The 22888-nt window shown below is 43.2% G+C and overlaps 1 protein-coding gene across 1 annotated transcript in view; it reads left to right on the top strand.

The window, feature by feature from the left end:
- Nucleotides 1–22605, top strand: part of ttll7 (tubulin tyrosine ligase-like family, member 7) — a 79467-nt gene extending 56862 nt beyond the window's left edge. The window contains exons 15-21 of the mRNA XM_083970750.1: nt 1934–2162; nt 4169–4464; nt 5889–6023; nt 9909–9989; nt 12044–12204; nt 14391–14564; nt 20792–22605. Of these exons, the coding sequence (XP_083826876.1) occupies nt 1934–2162; nt 4169–4464; nt 5889–6023; nt 9909–9989; nt 12044–12204; nt 14391–14564; nt 20792–20912 (1197 nt within the window). The 3' untranslated portion in view covers nt 20913–22605. The remainder of the gene's footprint in view (nt 1–1933; nt 2163–4168; nt 4465–5888; nt 6024–9908; nt 9990–12043; nt 12205–14390; nt 14565–20791) is intronic.
- Nucleotides 22606–22888: the final 283 nt, after the last annotated feature.

Genomic DNA, 22888 nt, shown 5'->3' with positions numbered 1-22888 from the left:
CTCACTCGAGGGCTAAATTGGCTGGAACATTCAGAGAGTCTGTTAGGACTCGACAGGGCAGTTCAGCGCTGCATTAGAGAGGCCTTAGCTGGAATGAGGACTTGTTCAGACACAATCACTGTTGTCCAAATTAATTTGGGCCCAGTCAATTTCAATGTTGCCGAGTGGCGCGGAGAGAGACATCGAGAGTGGCGGAAAGAAAGAGCTGTGACGGATAGATTCACTCCTCGGAGTATAGTGCTCACAAGCCATCTGGTGAAACTGAACCATCGAGTGTGTGAAAGCTAGAAGAGGCAAAGAGATTAGAGGCAGGATTGTGAGGGAAGGAAGGGGCGCTGAGGTTTGTTATCACTCAGGAAATGTTCAGAGGGAGAGTACCAGAGGTAGGAGGCAAGGAAGGAAGGAAGGAGGGAAGAAAGGAAGGGAATGTGCCGAAGAGGGAGAGAGTGGGAGGTTTTCTTTCTATTTTCCCTCCTCTCCTTCGCTGTCCTGCCTCTCTTATTATCATATACACTCACATTCGCTCCTTGCGGTGTGTCCCTCTTCCCCTCGCCTTTCTCCTCAATTTACCCTTTTGCGTAATTTTACCCAGTCACTCTTACCCTCCTCCCTCCAACTTCCTCTTCCTTGGTCTGACTCTTTCTCATTCTGTTTATCCACTGTCTGTTCCTGTCTGTCTCTCTCTCTACTCGCATGTTCAGGATCCTTTTCTCCCTCTCTCTCTGTTCATTTCCGTTCCTGTCCATCCATTCAATGCCTCCCTCTCTGTTTCTCTCTGCTCTCATTCTCAGATTCACCTTGTCCTCCTCTTTATGTCTCTCCCCATCAATCTGATGTTCCCATCTTCCCTTTTATTCTCCCCTTTTGTATTTAATCTCTCCCCATCTCTATCCCTCTCTATCATTCATCCACACAGCTCCCCGCCGCTGACTGTATAAGCCCTGTGATCACTTCCTGTCCATTAATTTTGGTGGCCTGACAGCACTGCCTGAGTTAACCATTGAATAACAGATGTATCAATGTTTTATTAATGCTATCAGTGAGTCCCCTTCCCGGATGTGAAACAGACACTCGACTTAATGAACTTCAAACTAAAGAAACTGCTCATGTGTTTGTGTGGTCGGGTTGTGGGTGATTTCATACATACAAAAGATTGATTATAATTTGTATAATAAAAATATATGTGTGCAGAGTTTCAGGATTTTAAGCACTTGGGTTAAAGCTAAAGTTAAAATATTATCAGTGGAAACACAACAGAAGGAAGGCAGGAACATCAGTGTGTGCACATAGTAGTTTCACTGTTTAGTTTCCACAGACTGTCAAATAAGGGAAACATTTGGTATCAAAGAAAAAAAAAAAGGGTTTTACTTTGAATTTAACCTTTACGTATCCAATCGGGTCAGATTTTTTCGAGGTATGAAGCTGCTCATGTTCCTATTTATAGTGACAGCATGGCTTATAAAGGAGTGGATGTGTAATTGCGTATCTGTGCATAATGAGCCTGCAAGCAAACATACACACATGTGGGCACATGGACTAGCCGTGTCACCACCAGGTCTCCCAGTGACAGATGGTTGTGGGCTGAGGGTGAGACCAGGCTGAGGGAAGCTGACAAAATCTCAACGTCTTCATGTTCAAGTGTGTGTGTGTGTGTGTGTGTATTCTTGTGCTTATGTCCTTGTGCAAAGCTGCATGAATTTTAGATGTTTGGAATAAGGACATTTTTCCAACATGTCATTTTGGATAGTTTAAGGTTATGAAGTGGACGTAGTCAGTGTAAAGTCTCATGAGGATAAATGTAGTAGATGTGTGTATGATTGGGAGAAGCAGCATGTTTATTGTCATAGCTGTTTCATTCATTATATGTACACAAATTCATCTATATACAGTATGGCCTAATGTGTGCCTTGTTCTGTATGTTTGTCCCTTCCAGCCCTTGACTGCGATGCCAGAATGCAGCCAGACACCAAGACGTCAACGGCCAGACTACCTGGCTGACTTCACCAGCGGCAGCAGCGCAGAAAACTCCTGCTCCTCCTCAGACGAGGAGGAGGAGGAGACGAGGAAAGCAGGAGGAGGAGGAAGAGGTGGAGAGAAGAGGGAGAAGAAAGTTTCCTACGACCTTGGGGAGAACAAGGAGAAGAACTTGGCTGAGCGCTCAGGTAAAGCAGCAGGATGTATGAAAGCATCTAAAAATGTCTTTATTAGGAAGCCAGAGTGTGTGGGTTTGACAGGGACCTTGTTTCCTATGATCTTTCTTTCTTGTTCCTCGGTTTTTGCTCACTTGTTCTCTCCTCATTTCGTCTTGTTCTCTCTTCATCCTGCCCTGTTTGTTGGTGCCTTTCTTTTTTACCTGGAGATTTCCATCTAATCACAGGGGTTGGCTTAATTGCTAAAACAGACTGGGTTTTCAGACACATCAATGTGGACCATCAGAAAACTACATACATATACATTTTTTGCACATCTGTTTTGGCATTTCCAACTCCATCTCCATTTTATTTGATTGTGATACAAAATGAAGTACAGGCAGATGAGATAGCAACCCTTAACGATGCAATGAGGAAATTGGAAATGGTCCTGTGGTGGTGCAAGCATGTGACATCCACTACCAGCCTGGTAAACTTTTCACGCTTACTCACTTTGAAAAAATATATTCATAGCTGCACAGAATTCATTTAAATATGTGCACATGCACACACACTTTTTTTTATATACAAAAGCTGAGAGTTGCTTTGATCATTACCTGCTGTGCATACACACATATGCTGTACAGTGCACGCTCTCCAGCAGCAGCACAGGGCCAGCAGAGCAGAGGATATATTACAAATGTTCAGCAGCCCGCCAGCATTTATGTGCCTAATTGATGTGATAAAATGGCACCAGATCCTTGGATTTTAATTAAAGTGTAAGCAGTGTTATCATAGCCTGTGACTCATAGTGTGTTAGTCTTTGTTACCCAGTTTCTCAGCAAAGGAGCTTCTTAGCTTTACAGCTGTAGACCCACAGTCTGCCATGAACTGCTAAAGCAGTGAAAAGCACTTTAGGAATAAAAGTGTCCCAAACAGTGCAGCCCGAGTAAATGGAAGGTGAAAGAGGAGATGAAGAGGAGAAGGAACTTGGTTGAAAAAAAAAGGCCTTCCGCATGTTTACCTTGAAAACACCTTGAGTTTAATGCTGAAATATCCCATTTTATAGTGAGAGTGATAAGTCTCAAACATTCCCCCAAATTCTCATAAGTCGCATACATCAACTGATTATCAGCTCTCTGAAGTGAGGAAGAGGACACTTTCCACACTAGCCTTCTGAGCTGACCTTGGAAAAATAAAAACATTTCTATTTGCATTGTGGGCCGCCGGTTTTACTGCTCAATAGAGGACCCTTGCATTAGCTCCTTCTATTTGTCACAAAATAAGGGACAAAGCCATGAAAGAGCCTGTAAGTATCTATGAATGTGCATGTCTGTCTGTGTGTGTGTGTGTGTTTGCGTGCAGAGAGACAGCCAGTCTGCCAAGCCCTACTCCATACCAAGCCACCAAAGGGCTGCTAGGACTAAGCCCCATAATGCTCTCATTTGGCAATAGCCAAACCTCAGAAGGTTCAGCAGCCACACGCACGCAAACACACACTGATCGACACACATGGTATAATCACTTGTGTGCACACTTGACGTTAGACAGACACACTGCGAGAATAAAAAAACACGCACGCTAATACACTGGCTGCTAGACAAGCTGGAGGAGTTTCAAGGGTGATGGGGAGTGTCAGTGTGGGTTTTCAGCTTCATTTTCGGCATGTTTGCGTGTACGTGTTGTGTACGTGTGAGCACATGTGAGCCTGAGACAGACAGAGCTGAGAGCTGCCCTTTAATCCGTCCTGAAACCAGACAGGACTACTGTTTAGTTTCTGGTTTTGACTACACATGCTGCGGCCGTTAATAACACACACAAACACAAACACACACACAGGCACGCACACACTGGGCCAGTGTGTGGCTATGGGAGTTTTAATGCCACACTTCATCTCCCGAGCCACCCGGCAACAGATGGAAAGCAGAGAGCAAAGCTTGACAGTGAGGCACTGAGAGGGGATCAGGGATGAGGAGAAATCAAAGTGTCACAGCGAGTCAGTGTTCCTCCCAACCCCGCTGTCTGCTGCTTCTCTACAGGTCGTATCCACTGGAAACCTCCAATCAAGTCGCTCAAAACCAGCCCCGCCCCCTCCGCCTCGCCGACACTTTCTGGACCAATCCGGCGCTCCATCTCCTGCCCTCGCTCCATCTCTTCCCTCTCATCGCCCAGTGAGGTGCGAGCGTTGTCCAGCAGGCCGTCCCCGACCGTCCCCGTCGCCACGCCCCTCGTCAGGCCGAGCTCCGCCACGCTGCGCTCTCACTCGCTGAGTCGCAGTGGCTCCGCCCACCGTGTGCCTCACAGCAACAGCCTGGGGACCATCCACTCCAACATAGTAAGATATTCCACACACACACACACACACACACACACACACACACACACACACACACACACACACACACACACACACACACACACACACACACACACACACACACACACACACACACACACACACACACACACACACACACACACGGGGGCTTAACTTTTCACAGCTCAGAACGAGTGAGATGAGTTGTCAGTCACAGAAAATTATACGAAATTCATTTTCAGATCGTCAAGCTGTTGTTTTGCTCAGTGCGGCAACGATCTGTTGTTCTGCTTCACCAACTAGGGTTTAAAAGAAATTAAATTCTGTTTCACCAAAGACTGACGTAGAAGTTTACTTGTTCTGCCATCATAGCTTTTACCCTCTCCCTTTTGCTTTTCTTCTCCATTGGCATTTATTGTGTCCTGGTCCACTAAGAATCTCTTAAGCAGCTTCCTCCTTACTGTATAGGCCTACTGTATCCCACAACAATAATAATCTATTATGTTGCCATCTGTTGCTTTCCGCCTGCCTGCTCCATTCCCTCTACTTCTTTACAATTGTGCTGGTTACCTGTGGATACGCTGGGACAAAACAGATGGGGTAGAATATCTTTTAATACTGAGAATAGAACTAAGGTGAAAATATTTAGACTAAAAAAAGCTATAGAGAGAACTGGTTTGTATGCTTGCATCCTGACACATGCTTTTTTTTTTTTTTTTTTAACCATCTGCATTCCCTGTGGGAATCAGACTTGTGGGGATAAGTGCATACTTGAAGAGGAAATCTCAAATTGTAGTTTTACCAGTGAGTGCATAAAGTTGTATTTAAGAAGGTTATTTTTATACATAGAGTGTTGCAGGCAGCTCTGGGCTATCTGCTATGTAAAGAAATAATGATGTTTCACTATAATAGGTGTTACTGTAGCAGGATCATAAATTACTCAGCACTCGGGGCATAAAATACATAATATAAAATAACTGAAATTTAAAGTACCCTTGATAATTAGGAATAATTATGATTAATTGACATAATACAGTTATAACATAGTAACATTGAACCCTTTTCACATTTATTTGATATCTAAACCCTCGTGGTGAATATAACTTTGTACTAGGCAGAGGTGATTTTATTTCTTAGACCTCTTCTCTGACACCAAAAATAATTCTCTGTCTGGGGAAAATAGAAATCATAAAATATTTTTTATTATCACATGTACTTATAGTGTATTTTGCAAAAAAAAAAAAACTATATTAAATTTAACCTGAATAAAATGAATTCCAGTTCTGCTAGCTTCGTCATTAGCATTCTGCTTGTGTCTATTTGAGCCTGGTGTCGCTGCAGCACTATACTGTTGAATGAAACATTGTGTTTCATATTGATGTGTATCTGTATATCTGTAATGGTTCCTTGAGCTGTGTGCCTGCACCTGTGTGTGCATTTAGGGTGATCCGCTGATAAATCTGAGGAGTAAAGAGCAGGAGGCGGAGCTGGTGCGTCAGACTCTGGCAGTGCTCACTGCCATGAGGATCAGACTTCCTGGAAAAACTGAAGAAGAGGCCGAAGCCGTGCTGGATGAGGTGGGTGCATGGTTTCTATTGTATCAGTATACATGTCCTTACACAGTGATCCATTGTGTGCTTTTGTGTGTATCGCAATAATTCAGAGGCACAAACACTGTTAAAATACTGTGAGAAAAAGACTAAAACACACAATGGTAGAAAAGAGTCAAGCAGAAATCCGGACCCACTGTATTCCCAGAGCCCCCTTGGTGGCCAGGTGCGGTCACCCTGCAGCCTAACTAAAAGTGACCTCCTCTCTTCCCTCCACAATAGCCTGTCCGCTCTGGCCTGGCTCCCATTGTCTTTCAAATGACCCCAGTGACAACCTGTCGGTCAGTTTGCAGCCCCGTGCTATTCCCCACTGCTCCTTCGTATTAATCAGTGCCGCCGCTATTTCTGGTCAGAACTCAGTGTCCTTGCATCCAAGCGTGCATGTGTACTTGTACACATTTTTTTTTATATCAGTGTACAAACAACTGAAGAACTCTCTCATCTGGCTAAATGGGAACATAACGCAGAGCTTGTTGAATTGAATTATGTTAATTATGAATGTACTGTTCTGCTCAGTAATGACCGATTTTCTACAAAATGTCTGTTGACATTTTGACACAGTGAACATCCCAATAATAGTTTTGGTAATGAGCCAGTGTTGGCAGCTATCGATTTCCAATTTTAGCAATCGCAACAATGCATTTTTGCCATGATGCTGGCTGTATGAAAACAGCAGTTTAAGTTTTACAAATGTCCCCCCCCCCCCTAAATAACTTAATTTAAAATTGACACTAGTGAAAGTTAAAAAATAAAATACATAACGGAGACAGAGGCCAACCTTCAATTCTCACCAGAAATGCAAAAAGTACCATGAGAGCGTCCAACTGTCCCATTTACACAGACTCTGGTACAGTCATCGCTGTCCTCAGAACCAACTGTCTGTTCAGCACCACGGCTCCTGTGGTGCTGAACAGACAGCAGTCGGCCAGATTGCCTTCACTTGGCTGACTGATGACAAAAATACCACCAAAATTTTCAATGGTTAAAATTTGTTTTCAGCGCACTGAATGTGGAGTGTACTGGAAAAAGTATACCGGAGTGGCTTATTTTATTTTTCGATGTCAGATTCAGGTCAAAGTGCCAGGTCAACAGGACCTCCCTCACTTGGCTTCTTAAGTCGAAAAAGCTAAAAGTGTAGACAGCTGTGTGGCTGGGGGCCCTGCAGGGCTTTAACTCCACACCACACTCTACACCAACGGTAGCAGCTAGACGGACAGCACTGGCACCCTCACACAGTGTGCGTGTGGTGGGGGGGTCAAAGTGCAGCTATGGCACCACCAAACAGGAGCTGCTCCCCTGTCAAAATTCAAATGACTTTTGCTCTTCTCACACAGTTTGCAGTGTACTGTAGGTTTGGTCACACACCACGCGATTACTAACAACCTTAAACAACACATTCTTTGCCCAGAGTGCCTGGTATTGCAGTCATTAGAAACAGAACTTGGCATTAAAACAAATTTATCCCTTATCCTGCCATTATTAGCCACATTACACAGAGCAGAACAAAGATGTGAACAGACACGGACGTTGTTTAATCACAGCCTCACTTTGTAATATGTCTTTTAGCAGCTATTATAAATGAGCCTGAGCTCCCTCTAATCTTTTTTTTTTTTTTTCAATTAATTTAGTTCTTTGCTTGTTCCCTTTATATTAAGTCCTTGGGTTATGTTTCAGGCTCTCACATCAAATGTATGCATCCTATTATTAGCCTTTTTGCTTGCACAAACCATTTAAACCATTTAAGGCATAACATTCCTATTAACGGCTGAATAATGAATAAATGCATCTTTAGGTGTAGTTGTTGTGATTAAGGTTAAGTTAGGGCAAGTCGCAGAGTTATTAAAGCGAGCCCATACAATTTCCTCACAAGAACACCAAAAACGTGTGTGTGTGTGTGTGTGTGTGTGTGTGTGTGTGTGCGACATCTGGGTGTATCAGGGATGTGAGAGACAATTACCACCACACCTGTACTGTTAACAAACCTTAATGAGAGCACCATGGAAACGCAGACAAGCGGCTGCACCTGTGCTGCTCACTCCTTGCCTCAGGAGACAAAGAGTGTTCACTTGGCATGAAAACAATCTTTGGCATTTTGCGCTTTCCATGATTTAAAGTTGAGGTCTAATTGGGCTAATGATGTGTTTGTATCCAAGTAATTGCCTCCTTTATCTTTCACTCAAAACCTGCCTTTTTTTGTTGTTGCGGCGAAAACCATCAAAAGGTGAAATGCGTCGAGTGTGTTTTGTTGTGCTTTAATTGAGAGTAATTTGTGTATGTATGAAACAAATGTGACAAATGAGTATGGAGCAAAGCAGACAAGGTTCATAAGGTTCTTATTGAGAGAAAACTAAACAAGTCAATGAGCAACTTTCGGGAAAGTGAACAAAAGTGTTAACTGTATACCTTAGCCCTGTATCAGTGAATCTTTGTGGATTGTTGTTTTTTTCGTGTGTGTGTGTGCGCATGTGTGCATGCGTTTGTGAGTACACATAAAGTTTACACTGAAGCTTCCCAATGGGAGCACTGTTTGCAGGGGATCTAGCATGCTACGTGAGAGGTTTATGTGCACCAGTGGGGAGATGTAGACTAAGTCAACAGAGCAACAATAACAGCGCCTGTAGGTACACAGTGGTGTTGGCACTAGGAGCAAGTGCATGGGAATATCCAGCACAGCTTTTGAGCATAACAACACATGCCCCAAGGATCTTCGACGCACCCGCTAAACATAGGGTTTCTCCGCTAAGGAACAAGAGATCATGACTAGATTTTACAATTATCCCTCAGTTGTGCTGCATTTAAATTCACCAACAGCACAGGAAAGCTCCTTTCTGACCAGCACTATATTATTCTGTAATGTTGAGGCCAATTTCACATGTTGCTTTCATGCTTGAAAGTTACATCACTTTGGCAGTGTATCTACAAAGAGCTCATTATTATTTCTGTCAAGTTTTCATACTAGGCTTACCGGTAAATGTAAAAAAAAAAAACTCCATGTTTCATCAGCAAAGGTATCATCCAAACAATTTAAGGAGTGATTCTTCAAATTCATGGGGATCATTATGAAGCAGATGGTTTGATTCTGAAGAAAACGTTAAACTGGCTGGAAATTGGTCCTACGCAAAATATTTCAGATCTGTGCGTCCTGAAGACAGAAAAACAAGACAACGTAGTGATATACTCCTGTAAACACTCTCTCTGCACTTACATTACATTGCCCATGTAACCTCCTATCACATGTCAGGTGCCAAATATCACACAAGCATTGCAGTTCTATTTGTAAGAAAACCCCATGCTGTGTTTTAACACTGAACTTTTCCATATTGGAGACATACTGTATGTGTGGAAGCCAAAAACCTATTATACTTAGAGATGGGTGAAGCTCACAATGTTACAGACTCCATGTCTGGGTTGAAGTGTGAAAGAGAATCTGCCAGGATGAGTGTGTGGCCGTGGGAATGAGCTCTACACTTTGTCCATATGCCCTTGTTCTGACACATTATTATACTTTTTAAATACCAAGAGAATGTACTTCTAGTTTAACCACCACACACAGCCTGTGACTTTTTTTTTTTATAACTCTGGCACTCGGAGGAGAAGGTGTGTTTCATGCAGGTGTCTGTCCAACCTGACTTGTTGCTTTACTGCACATTGCTATTCTAAGAATTTTAGTAACCTTATATTTTCTTGGAGGATTCCTGGGGAACAACAGATATAATGAAATGTATTTGCAGTTGTTACGATTTATACTGATAATATTCTCTATGGGAGTTTTTAAATATTTGGTTTGTAAAAGATTGCTGGGCTGTATCTATGCAAGTTTTCTTCATGCTCACCCTGACTTTTGTCCCTCAGATCCTCGACAACTGGAAATACCATAAACCCAAGGTGGCGTCTTATTGGCTAGTGAAGCTGGACTCGACCAAACAACGGAAGGTGAGTCCTTATGCGGTACATATGAGTTAATCTGGACTGTCCCGCTAGAGAACTAGAGGATGGTTTAGGATGGTGTCGGGCAGAATATATCTCCAAAGTTTCCATCTCTTGCACAGCTTCAAAACACATTCAGGGCCACCATGATATTTTGAAACTGTTTGAATCAGGACTGAAAGTCGCTGCTTCCTAAGTGTTCAAGATAACAACTCCAACACACAACAACAGGCAGCTCAGCAAAGAAAAAGAAAAAAGAGAGGTCATTTGAAATAGGAAAGTTGTTGCAGTCCACTGGTTTAAGGAGCAGCAGCAGGGAAAGGGCTGGTGGAGATGTGGCCTTTAACTACAGAGAAACATGTCCGCAGATAGCAAAGAGTTTGGGAAATCTGTTAACACAAGCGGTGTCTGCACTGGAACCACAGCTCCCTTTATATTAAGCAATATTTCAACCAACTACAGGTCTTCCTTGGACAAATGCCCATGGCAGGTGGAAAGGTGGGGTTTATACCGCAAAATGACCAGAGGTATTTCTGTGAGTGAGTGTGTGCCAAAGCTTGGTTTAATTAATAACACTTTAATACCAATTAATAACAGTAAAGTTCCCCATCACTAGTGTCAAATGCAGTACTTTATTTTTGGACATCTTAACTGTGAAACTCTTAAAAATGGGCTACATTTATTATTTGACACCTGTGTAAACTTACGTGTTCTGTCCTCACTCCCACACATTTTGTCTGTCTGTAGAGAACGGTCATTGTTAAAACCGCCGGATATCACAAAATGTCACTTCTTTTACCTATTCCTTTGAGTGCTTTTTGAACAACTTTTAAAAACATAAAAAATAATGCCCAATTCAAAAAAACATAGAAAGATGAAATAAATAAATAAATAAATAAATAAGACATGCATAAAGATCATTACCATGTCAGACGGTGGTGGAGAGGTAGAGACACCAAATAGGATGTAAACAAAACAGAAGAGGGGACAAGACGTGAAATGGCATCCAGTAGATGTGTCAGTAATGATGTGATCTCTCAGCCACTGCTTTCTGCACAACTGTGCTCGGCTGTGTTGTGGGCTGTGGCGGCGCGAGCTGATGTTTTATTTGGAGTGGAGCAGCCTAATGAGCAGCAGGCAGAGGTCAGGAATGTAGCGCCCACCGCTCTGCCATCTGATTACCATACCAAAACATATCTGTGTGTGTGTTTACTCATCTATCAGTTTGTCTGAGTGTGTGTGCGTGTCTCGCTTGCCTCATATTGCTGTAGGGAAATCTCGCCTCTTCGCATCGCATCGCAAAGCACACACACACACACAACGCACACACACAGTCGAGACGGGCACGTCAGTAATGAGGAGAGAGGAATCAAAGTCAAAAGAGCCACAGTGCTGCACTCTGAGCGGGGTGAAGAGAGGAAGAAAAAAGGGTGGAAGAGAGAGGAAGTGAGGTGGGGAGGGATGGGAAAACAAAGAAGGGAAGATGGAAGGATGGCGCAGGTGTTCTCAGACCGCCCAGGAACTTCTGGCACCTTCTCTCCAAGACTGACGTTGGTGCAGCAATTAGTCCTCTCCCAAAGTCTCCGCTGCTTGGCCCAGCACTTTTTGTCCTGCTTGACTAGCCTCTCTCTCACTCACACACACACACACACAAACATAGGCTGTACGTCTGTGCATGCTTAAACATGAATGTAGAGATGTACCTGCTCAAAATCTTGCCACATGTCTGTAAGGTCTTACTGAAGCATTTCACGCTTCTTGTTGTGTATGTACTGTCTGTTCGTGTGCTTGTATGTGTGTGTTTGCACATTTGTCTGTTTTTCCTCATAAATGCAAGCTTGCCTTCAGTCACTGAGTAAATCCTTTAGCCTTAGCTACTGCTGCTAATTTCAAAATGAAAAACACTGAGGGGAAATTCCAGTTGAAATTAATTCCAGCTCACATACATCAATTAAAAATACTGTCACCTTTTGTCTCACAGCATTAATTTCCCTCATTATCACACGCTGGATTTAAAAACTCTCTCACTCTTTCTCACTTTTGTTTTCTGTATCACTTAGGTGTTGGACATTGTACGTACCAATGTCCGCTCTGCGCTGCAGCGGATCTGGAGGGAGCCTGACATAGACAGCCTCCACCTCTACCGGCTCTTCAACCGTGTCTTCAACCGGCTGCTCTGGAGTCATGGCCAGGGCCTGTGGAACTGCTTCTCCAACACTGGGTACGCCACTTTGTGCATGGCATGTTTTCATAGCTGTATTTGATCTGCCCATTTTCATAGCTGCACACACCTGCCTATAATATGTCACGTGGATTGGAAGACTGTCATTTTGGAAAGTTTAGACATGCCTAAGTTAGATTTTTACTGTAATTGATGAGCAAACAACAACCATTGAGTATCACTGAGTATCTCATACTGTATGTCGCCTGAATGTACTGGAGTTGCTGAAAACTAATATTTCAGCACAAACAAATGGCCACAGTGCACGGCCAATTACCACTCTATTCATTGCATACCGCCACTCTTCCATCTCCATAAGTACAAGTGCCCGCACCACTCAGTCTCCCCGTGTCCTTAAGCCCAGTGTTCGTCAACCTACCGGTTTCAGTGACAGCTGGGACAATTTCCCATTTTTATTCAGTATGACTGGAGAAGCAATGCCAGCTGAATGACAGAGAATGAGTGACAGACCAACCAGACCCCGCTGCACTTTTCCTGAAAGCTCTCGGCGATGAAAGAAACATGTTAGTCTCTGGAGACAGGGTGCAAATTAGGGTCACAAATCTAGGCTGTTAATCAGGGCTTTTTCACAGGTGAGACTGAGCAAGAAAAAGAGAGGGGTGGGACGAGAGCAGGAAGAAGGTGAATGGTTCCTTTACTTTGGTTTGTTATCTGACACTTTCTAGTTTTCATGTGGTTTCTTTTTGATTTATTTACTTTTTCTTGCTTTTTTATCCGAGTGGCTTCCTAAAAGATGAGCCACTCCAGTGACAGCCCACTTGATCATGTCCCTATAGAAACCCGACAAGAAAACCGACAGACAAACACACACAAAAAAACTAGACCGTTTCCCCATCTGTGGTTCACATTGTCTTACTTAGACACATATTTTTCTTGCCTCAAAAGGGACACACACACACACACACAGCAAGACATGCTCAGACCCATGAAGATGGTTCCCGTACATTTATTTCCTCAAAGACTTACATTAGCACCCTCAAACAAACCCACGCACGCAGCAACACACACTTATGTATATATACACCCTGCTGGCGGCTTTATCGTCTGTGATAAAGGTGTGACCTTCTCTTGTCTCTGCCTCTCTATATTCTTTACAGTTCAGTTGTTCAGCGGCCGTGTTTCCCCTGACACAGAGGGCTCAGAGTCGCTGCCCACAGCTTTCCATTTTCCTCCTCCTTTCTTTCTTGGCAGTGGTAATTGAGGGAGAGTGAGGAAAGGGAGTGAGCTGGTGACATAGATGAGGGGAGGGAGAGAGGGGACAGTGAAAAAAAAAAAAGCAGACAAGTGAGGGACTGAAAATGAGATATCATAAAAACAGTAGAAAAAACAAATAAAAGATTGGGTGTAGGGCCGGGAGGGATTAGCCTAGCTTAGCCTCAGCTACCCCCAGCATGCTGCACCCCGTGTAGCCTTTGTCTGATCACAGCCCGTCCTGGATGATTCAGCTAGCTCACTAGCCAATTGTCCGGCTCCTCCCTACAGCAGGGGCCACGGCCCCAACATGGATGAGCCCAACAGGGGGCCCGCGGTGTCACATGGCGACAGCGAATCGGTGCGCGTCAAAAAAGCACACTCCAAATCCAAGTGCAGTGGCCCCCACCCCACGCTCGCCCTGCTCCTCTGTCTCTTGTTTGATATTTTATCTAAGGGACTTAACAACAATCAAACAGCCTAGCAGCTATTGTGGGCAATGAATTCAACAGGCTTTGAAAACGACTTAGAGGAAGAGAATGGAAACACACACAGTTCTGAACCCTTTCAGAGGAAGCACCCCCACCTCCCAAGGAGTGAAAGGGGGTAGACATCAAACGTACCCCCTAGGGTTGTGTGTCTCAGTTGTTGAGGCTCTCTCACAGTCAGGGGTATGTCCGGGGCTGTAAAGGGGGTTAACTGTACTTGGATTTGTTTCATCCTTCCTCTGCGTGTGTCTGTATGGCTTCCTGTACGTCTGCGTGTGTGGGAGAGTGTGCATGCAAATGTTTGTGCACACATCTACAGCTAAAGGCCACACACACTAGACTGTATGTGACTGAACGTGGGCGTACATTATGTCTACAGTGTACTTGTCTATGCCGACGCCCGAATGGTTATGCTAATCCATAACTTCATAACTTTGACTCTGTCTGTGTCTGTGTGCTTGGCTTTGCCGTCTCTCTGCTCTCCAGCTCATCATGGGAGACCATCTTCAGTAAGAGCAGCGAGGTGGTGTCACCCCAGGAGCTGCAGTGCTGCCGCCGGCTGGTCCAGCTGTGTCGAGACTGCCTTTTGGTCGTCTACAAGTTTGTCTCCGAGTCCCGCGGCTCTTTGACCGGACTCAGCCCCGAATGGGATGACACCAGGTGAGACGGACACCCAACTCTTTGATGTGTTCCCACTGAGTCCCTGTATTTTTTTTTTTTTTTGAAAGATTCCTGCTGCAATAGAAAGTTCATTATACAGTAGGGTGGCTTGATCAGATTCAAGGATAGGATGGGATTCAAGTAACAGGTCGGGCCCACATTCAAACAGGACTCAGCCGGCGTCCTTGATGTCGAGCATTTGCTTTGCAAGAAGAATTGATCTGAATACTTAATGAGCAAATGCAAACTGTTGTTTAAGAATCCCAGTGAGTGCTGGGTAGTGGAGTTTGGAAAGAAAAAATATCACGGTAAATCTTCAGACCTTCACTGTGAGAGGAGTTTGTTGTTATAGTTTACAGATTCAGTTAGTGCACCATATACAGTAAATGGTCAACATACTATAGCATCAAAGGGCTCATGGAAATATGTGTGAAGGGCATTAAATTCCTCTGGGACACTGAACCTGTGTAAGATCAATCAGAAATATACCAGTAGGAATGTTTACAGGACCTTCAGTGATCACCTCTGATTGATATTTAGGTTCAGATGTGATCAATGCTGAAGATGTTAAAGTAGCGCGAACCACAGAGATGCATACTAACGAACTTTGCTAAAACTCCCTTTAGCACAGGAAAAAAAAACTAAATAGAGTAAATATACGAGTAAGCACACTTTCACATACAGACATGGCAACTTTGATTTTGAAATTTCAACAGCTATCATCATTAAACCTCTGAGGAAACATCACCCCCGCCCCCCTCTCTCTCTCTCCTCCTCGGAGCCTTAAAGCAATCATCTTCATCACATAACCCCAATAAAACAAACAAACACAAAATCAGCCTCGTACTATTCTTAAGGTTAATCCCTGCAGGAGACGAGCAGCTCAGGTTTGCAGAGAGTGAACTTTTAAAGCACATATGCTTTGGGCTGGCAGACAGGGAGGGAGGAGGGTGAGTAGAAGGAGAGAGGGAGTGTGCTGTTAACAGGAAATAATGGCCCACAGATTAGCGTTCAGGTTAGCCCGGGGCCCCCCGAGGCCTGCTTAATTCAATTAGAGCCCAGATGAGCCTGTGCAGCAAATGACCTTACGCGAGAGAGAGCTCCTTTTTTCCTGGGGCTTCGCTTTACATGATTCATAACTCTTGCGCATATTTTAACAGGCTATCACTTTGCACCTAGAGTATGAAAAAAAACCCTCAGCTGCTCCAAAAGAGAAAAAAAAAAAACTGTGTCAGGTTTGTGTGGAGTTGCAGAGCTTCTTATGTTTTGACTTGTTGCTATGGATTATTTTATCAGCAGCCCATTTGTTTTAAGGATAGATTCAAGAATAGAAATGTCAAGATATAACTGTATTTGGGTTTAGTAACACAAGCATGCATGAAATGATATACACTGGTGTATCCATATTTTTGCAGTAGGTATCTTTGATGGTCCATTTAAGCATGCGTTGGTCTGTCTCTCCTTATTTCTTCTGTTCTATATATGTTTGTGTAAAAAAGCTTACCATTTGCTGCTGGACCAGCCTCTACCCATGGCCCTACCCCTGCTGCTGTTGCTGCCGCTTCTTCTTCCTCCTCTTCCTCCGTCTCTTCGCCCCTCGACGCAGGTCTCTGCTTGGTTTAGTTCCGCTAAACCCCCCCCCCCCCCCCCTTCCCTTCATCTTCCAGCACTGTCCCTCTTCACTGCTTTCTGCTGCTCCTACCACCACACAACTGTAACAAAGACCTGGCCCCACCTGCCCAACGATGGTTGCATTGGCTCCTTAACCAACAGTCTAGCATGATGGCCTCCTCTCCTTTCCCTCACTAACATTCAAATAAGTGATATCTGAATTGAGCATGGTCTATATTTCAAAAATTATCAGACCACTCGTAGCCCAAAACCGTAAACATCGTATTTCAAAAGGAAGGAGATGGGAGAAGGAAACGTATTAAGACTGTTTGGAGCACTGCTTGTCAACACCGCAACCATCCAGCTTGCTGTACATCACCAGCCAATCACCCCTCTGCCACATGCTAAACTATGCTTTTCACCCAGTGCTTTTATCAAGAGCGTCTTACCCTGAGTGCATTTTCAGAACGAATGGCCTCAGTGGGAACCGAGCGCCTCATCTGCACCACATCAGTGCCATGATCAGCCTAAACGCCGCTCTCTTCTTGTCACAAGAAGACAGAAAATGGCTCGGCTTGCACCTTGTAGTTTGCAGTTTCACACCACCGGCGGTTCACATCTCTCCATCAGGCATGCAGGGGGGAAAGTCGCAACCCACCGCCACTTCAGATTGCCGAGAAGCAATTAGGATTATTTTCTCATTGACGCATAAGCTTTATATGAGAGGGTAAACTGTGTGTGTATGAGAGTGTGCGCGTGCATGCACATGTCATGTGACTGTTGCACAACAATCATCCGTCTCTCTTCAGAGACTAAGGTCCTGAGCTGTGTTCACATCGAACTGGAATGAAAATTAAAAGGATGAGTTGACTTTCTTTCTTTTTTTAAAGTGAAACAGTTTTTCATTTGTTAACTGTCAAAATAAGGAGGGACACTTGCAGCAAAAGCACTTCACTTTAAAAAGAAACAACTCCAACTACTGATTTCTATTAGCTTAAGCATATGATGAAATGTATATACTGTATGGGCATGTGAGTATTTTAATGGGCATGTGAGTATTGTAATAAGAAAGACTGCCCCTATCCTCCTAACAAAACATTAAATACAATTTTATCATATAGAATTTAATTTAAAAAATAAGGTTTACTCTAGTAAATCAACTTGACAGAATTAAACTGAATGGCAGACAACAACACTGACTACTGAATCTTTTAAGATGAGTTCTTTGAAGCTGAAGATGAAAATGTGAAATATGAAATCTACCAGCCAAGAACAAGTAGCGCCTGTGTACCACGTATGAATATTTTTCAGAAGCTTTGATGGACAGATATTTTCCAGAAAATGACAAGGAGGTTGAGCAATTTTAAAATTTCACAGTTTCCACTCAGCCCTTGTGTATAATCACGTTCAACTGCAAAAGCTGTTTGGATGGAAGCCCGGTTTTGGCAGACCCCTGTGGTCTGACTACTTCAACCATCTCTCACATTGAAATTGTAGATCATATATGCTGGAATCCAACATCTACACACAGTATCTTGTGCATGTACAGTACACACACACACACACACACACACACACATAAGATACTCTCGCGCAGCCTCTCTTGGCAGCCTGTGGCACACGTCAAAGTGGGACTGTTAGAGGAGGTCTCCGGGGTCTCCATTGTTGACCACACCTGCCCGCTCTTGTTCAAGCATCCTTCCAGTGTAAAGTGGCCTGATCAGGTGTGTCAACAGCCTCATGGGTCTTAGAAAAGTCCTTCAGTCTGTGTGGGCAGATGAGAGGAAGTCGCCAAATAGCTCCGCTAATGACTTTCTTGTTAAGCCTGGAATTACTGTCACTACCCAAAGACAATTTCCCCATGATGACAAAAGTTTCAGATTTTATTAACTTTCATCTGTCTGAAAAGTGTGGCAGTAATTAGGGTTAATTGGGGTGTTGAGCTGAATGTGGGCTGCAGATAACCTTCAAGCCTCTTTGTACCTCTTGGTTTATGATTGCGTCAGCTATCATGGCAGTCTTTCCCCTCCGTCCTTACTTGTGCTATTTTGTTTTGTCTGGCCTCCTCCTAACTCGCTGTGGCAGTTGCATCTCGATGGAGGACTTAGGAGTGGTGTGGACGGCCTGTCAGTATGAACAGTGGTAGATTGTAGCTTTGCATGTAAGCAGGAGAATATCCTTCTGTCTCCCTGTCAACTGATGGATTCAAGCAGAGCACAAGTGCATGAAGAAGCCTCCCTCTGGCTTTCAAGCAGGCACGTTGTTGCCAAGACCGTCTTTATGATCAAAAGGAGGACGAACCTGGAAGATGCAGAATGAGGCTCCAATTAAATATAGCCTGCAGAGACAGCGGCCGCACGGACGTGAGAAGCCCCCACACCCCACTCCTCGCCACTACTACCACCGTGATTCTTTCTACCAGCAGAATATTCTCAAAGTGAATAACAGAGGAGCCCTGAAGAACACACACTCGGCCCCCAATGAATGTTCAATATTTGATTTTCTTTCTCTCTTTTTTTCTTTTTTTTTGACTGCTATTTCCACGCCTGGGCTCTGGGTTTTCTGAGAAAATCTCATGGAAATGGAGGAGAAATCACACCGCAAATCCATGAACAGGATCCCAATGGATCTACAGTGAATCTCATAGCGAAGGGAGATGGAATATAAGGTGTCGAGTGAGGAGAATATAAAACATGAGAAGTAAAGCAGAAATGAATCAGAGGGTGACAGAAAATCATGGTATGAAATCACTAAATGTCACTTCTAAAACAGCTACCTAACAGAAACAGAATGTGAAAGGCTGGAAGCAGAGCACATCCCACACCCTCCTCTCCAGGGTCTGAGTGGAGGAATTTAAGAGAAAGCGCTGGACTGAGCCCCCGTTCCCCGAGTCCAGACACAGTCGAAGCAGATGCGCTGGAGGGATACCTACGGCCCACTTGAAGCCGTTTCAAGGACACTCGTTGGACTGAATTAAGTTAATTTGAATCTTCCTCAACTCTCCTGGGTTTGGGACTGCGCTGAAGTGGACGCCCTCAGCGACACTTTTTTTTTTTTTTCCTGCCCCTTTCCAGTCGACTTTAGAAGAAACCGCTCAACTAATTTGTCCAAGAGCTATTCTACAAAGAAAGAGAGCTGTCAGAGAAAAATTGTGTTATCTGTGCACCAGCTTTAAAGAAGATATTATTTCCTCACTCTGTAATCCTCTGCCCCAGTGGCTCTCTTTTGATTAGATTGTCACGTCTTAAACGCCTCCGCAGGGAGTATTTCTTTTGACCACTGAACTTGTTTAACTAAACGAGTATTAGATGTAGTTTTTATTAGCTAAAGATCCTCGCTGCGGATGTGGCATTAAGGTCACGTAATGTATTATATATCACAAAATGACAAAGTGCGTTGCAAAACCGCATGAGTGTAAGTTATTCTTCCAACTGATCAGTGTGGAAGAATTCAACCTAACTCCTGTCTCATTGTCTTCTGAACGGTACCCCCCAACATTTGCATAACCTCCAGTTAACTTTGTCCAGGATTTGATCATCTCATCTGACATTGCTCTTACAAACCATATCTGACTCATTTCCAGTAACTAAAGGAAGATGGGAGCAGGGCTCAGCCCCTCCTGACTCTATCTCAACCTGACGCTGGTCTCATTCTCAGGTACTGGAACGCTGTTAGCAGGAGCTGCCTCACTGCTCTGTCTCGGTGGAAGGTGTCATAGAAAAGTCTTAGAAAGGTTCTGACGTCAATGCCGCGGAATGATAGGTGAGGACTTTCTGTTCATGATACCAAAACTTTAATGGTCAAAGTTAAAGATTCAGTTCAGAAAAAAAAGAGATTTACTTTTATCAGTATGAGGTCCATAATTTATTACTCTATGAGAAGATACATAAATATTGCACATAACCTAATTAAACAGGACAATAACAAAAAGCACTATGTGTATGGGATTTTAGATTTGGCATATTACACAATAAGAGCTGCATCGACTAATCGTCATAAACAAAACTGCAGATTATTGTGATAAACAAATAATTCTGTAATGCCTAAAGCATCAGTGAGAAACATTTGTCATGTCCAGCTTTTCAATTACAGGATGAGATTTTGATGCTTTTTTTTTGTCCCACATAACAGTAAATTCAGTATATTTGGGTTTTGGACGGACAAAGCAAGACATTTAAAAGATGCCACCTTGAATGATATCAGGCTTTTGTTTGACTTTTTTTCTGATTTATGAACATAAATGAATCAATTGAATTATGATTGATAATGATTAATCAATTGTGAAAATTATTTAGTTGCAGCCCAACACAAAGTACACCTGGTGATATGGATCTCACAATTTAAGCCTCCAATTTACATTTCTTTCCTCATTTTCAAGGGGAAGGTGATGTCATAATGTCTTCAAATCATCAGCCCTTTAATAAAAATTGAAATGTGCAAATGAAGATGGACGTAAGTGGTAGAATCAATATATGAAAAGTGGATGATATTTGGTCTCGGTCCCAAGCACTAATGTGTCCTGACCTCTAAATTATGACCTTTGCATATCTAATCCTCTCATTATGTTCATCCTTTCCCCTAATCCCTCCGTCCCTCGCTCTTGTCCGTCTGTCCAGGTATCTGCTGCCAGTGACCTCCCAGTTCATCATGAAGTGGCCTTCGTCCAGCTTTGGCCGCATCTCCTCGGCCATGCCACGCTCCCGCAGCCTTTTTGCCGCCAGGATGGGCCACTTCTGAGGTCACCGTGGCAACCCTGGCTTCTGACACCTCGCCTTTTGACCTCAGCTTCCCTCCCCCCCCTGACTCTTACCCAGCCAAACTCCAATCTCAGCAATCCCGGTATGGAACTGAATTTTTTTTGGGGGGGGGGCAGCTCTGGACACAGGATGGAGCTGCACCCTCGGCCAAATCCACTCGTGGAAGATCAACAAAGGAAGGCCGGATGACTTGGGATTGTTAAAGGGGCCACGTTCAGTTTAGTTTAGTTCGGCCCTGCTCAGACCAGCAGACCACCGGAACCGGGACCCCCCCCTTTAGCCCCAGTAAGACCAGACGACGGGTTCATCCTCTCTCTCTCATTGTAATTGCTGTATTATACCTACTCACTGTACAGTTACAAGTCATGGTACTGTAAAAGGAAAGAATAACAATTACTAAACAATGCAAGGATTATTTATTTATGTACTTATTTATTTTATAAGGTATTCCATGAATGCAGTGAATGCTGATGCAAAAATGCAGATATGGAATGATATCAATAAAGCTATCCCTTGTTTGAGAAAGTGGATGTAAAAAAGAAAAACAAAAAGCTTATTTTTGCTGGCTGTAATCAGTCATTTTTATTTATGTATTTTACATTTAATTTATTTCATAACTTATACCAGATGCTTTATGTTTCTAAATGTTTTAACTGTCACTTTACGTTCTAGTTTTTTTCAGGTTCAACAGCAGAGAGGAGGTGCCCAGAGAACTCAAAATGTTTTAACTTTTGAATGCTAATGCTTCATGTTATACCTGTGTGATATTAAGTGCAACACTATTATTAAGCAACACAATGTTTAGAATGTCAATGTAGTAAAGCCAAGACTCTTTGCCTCTTAGAGAACGAGCTGACTTTGATGCCACAGGAGCCAAACCCGAGCCTCCCAGAGCACCCAGTTCCTAATATATGCACTTTGCAGATTGTCACAGAAAGAGAAAAGTGGGTGCACAATATAGTAGTGTTTGCATGCCTAGATTTTAGTCCCTTTCCCAGATGTAGTGGTTAGACAGAGGAGCTGCGTTTGGAATAATACTTGAAGTTCTGTGTTGTCATTAATTATTGTGTCTTTGTAACGGCTGCTCTCAGAAGAAGAAGACACTTCACTTTTCAATTTGTTTTCTCGAGCCCGGATGTGTTGAGGATAATAGGGATGTGTTGCGTCGCTTAGAGATTGTGCAGCACGATGAATGTTTGGCTGGGACGAACGGCTGCAGCCTTTTTTCCCACTGCACCGTAGGTTCAAGTGCCAGGGAATTACTGGATGTGCCAATTATCAGCGCATCTACTTCATGTGTTCAGTTGGGTTTTATTTAAGGTCAGTTTGTCATGAAACTACTGTTAAGACCTCAGTTAAATACAGTATTTAATGTCGGTAGGGAGAAACGCAGTGTTGTATGTTTAGTAGTTTACTTGGCTCTGTGTACTACCACGTCAGACGATACATTGACTAAACTTTTAAAGAAGGTAGTTTGTCAACAGACTGTACAGTAAAGTACAGTGTCCATTTTATAACATCAGTTTTGACTAATAAGTGTAGCAGCAATGCTGTGCTAAATCTGCTCTTTGAATTTCCCCACACTGAACATCAATTCACAATGCCAAATATTTTTTATTTTGCCTGATTTTATTTGTGTTATTTAAGAGTAGTACTTTTTCATCCGAGGTATGAGATTTTTAATTTTACATAGCAATAAAAATGTTTAAACAAACACACAATGTTATTTTGTTGTTTGTTTTCTTGAATTGGAAATCAGTGGTCCTTTGTCTGTTTTCTTTTCTTTCTTTCTTTTTTTTGCACAGCAAACTGTTTTTAAATTGACAATTTTGTTGTAATTTGTTCTCTGTTAACCTTCTGACGACACAATGACTGCCTTGATATTGAGTGAAAAACAAATACAAAAATAAAGGGACAGAGGAAAAAGGATACATGAAGCAGAGGGCCAGACGAAAC

Source organism: Trachurus trachurus (genome assembly GCF_905171665.1).
Source record: "Trachurus trachurus genome assembly, chromosome: 4".
NCBI classification, from domain to species: Eukaryota; Metazoa; Chordata; class Actinopteri; order Carangiformes; family Carangidae; genus Trachurus; species Trachurus trachurus.
The sequence above is the reverse complement of the archived record's forward strand: the minus strand, read 5'-3'. Positions and strand labels throughout refer to the sequence as shown.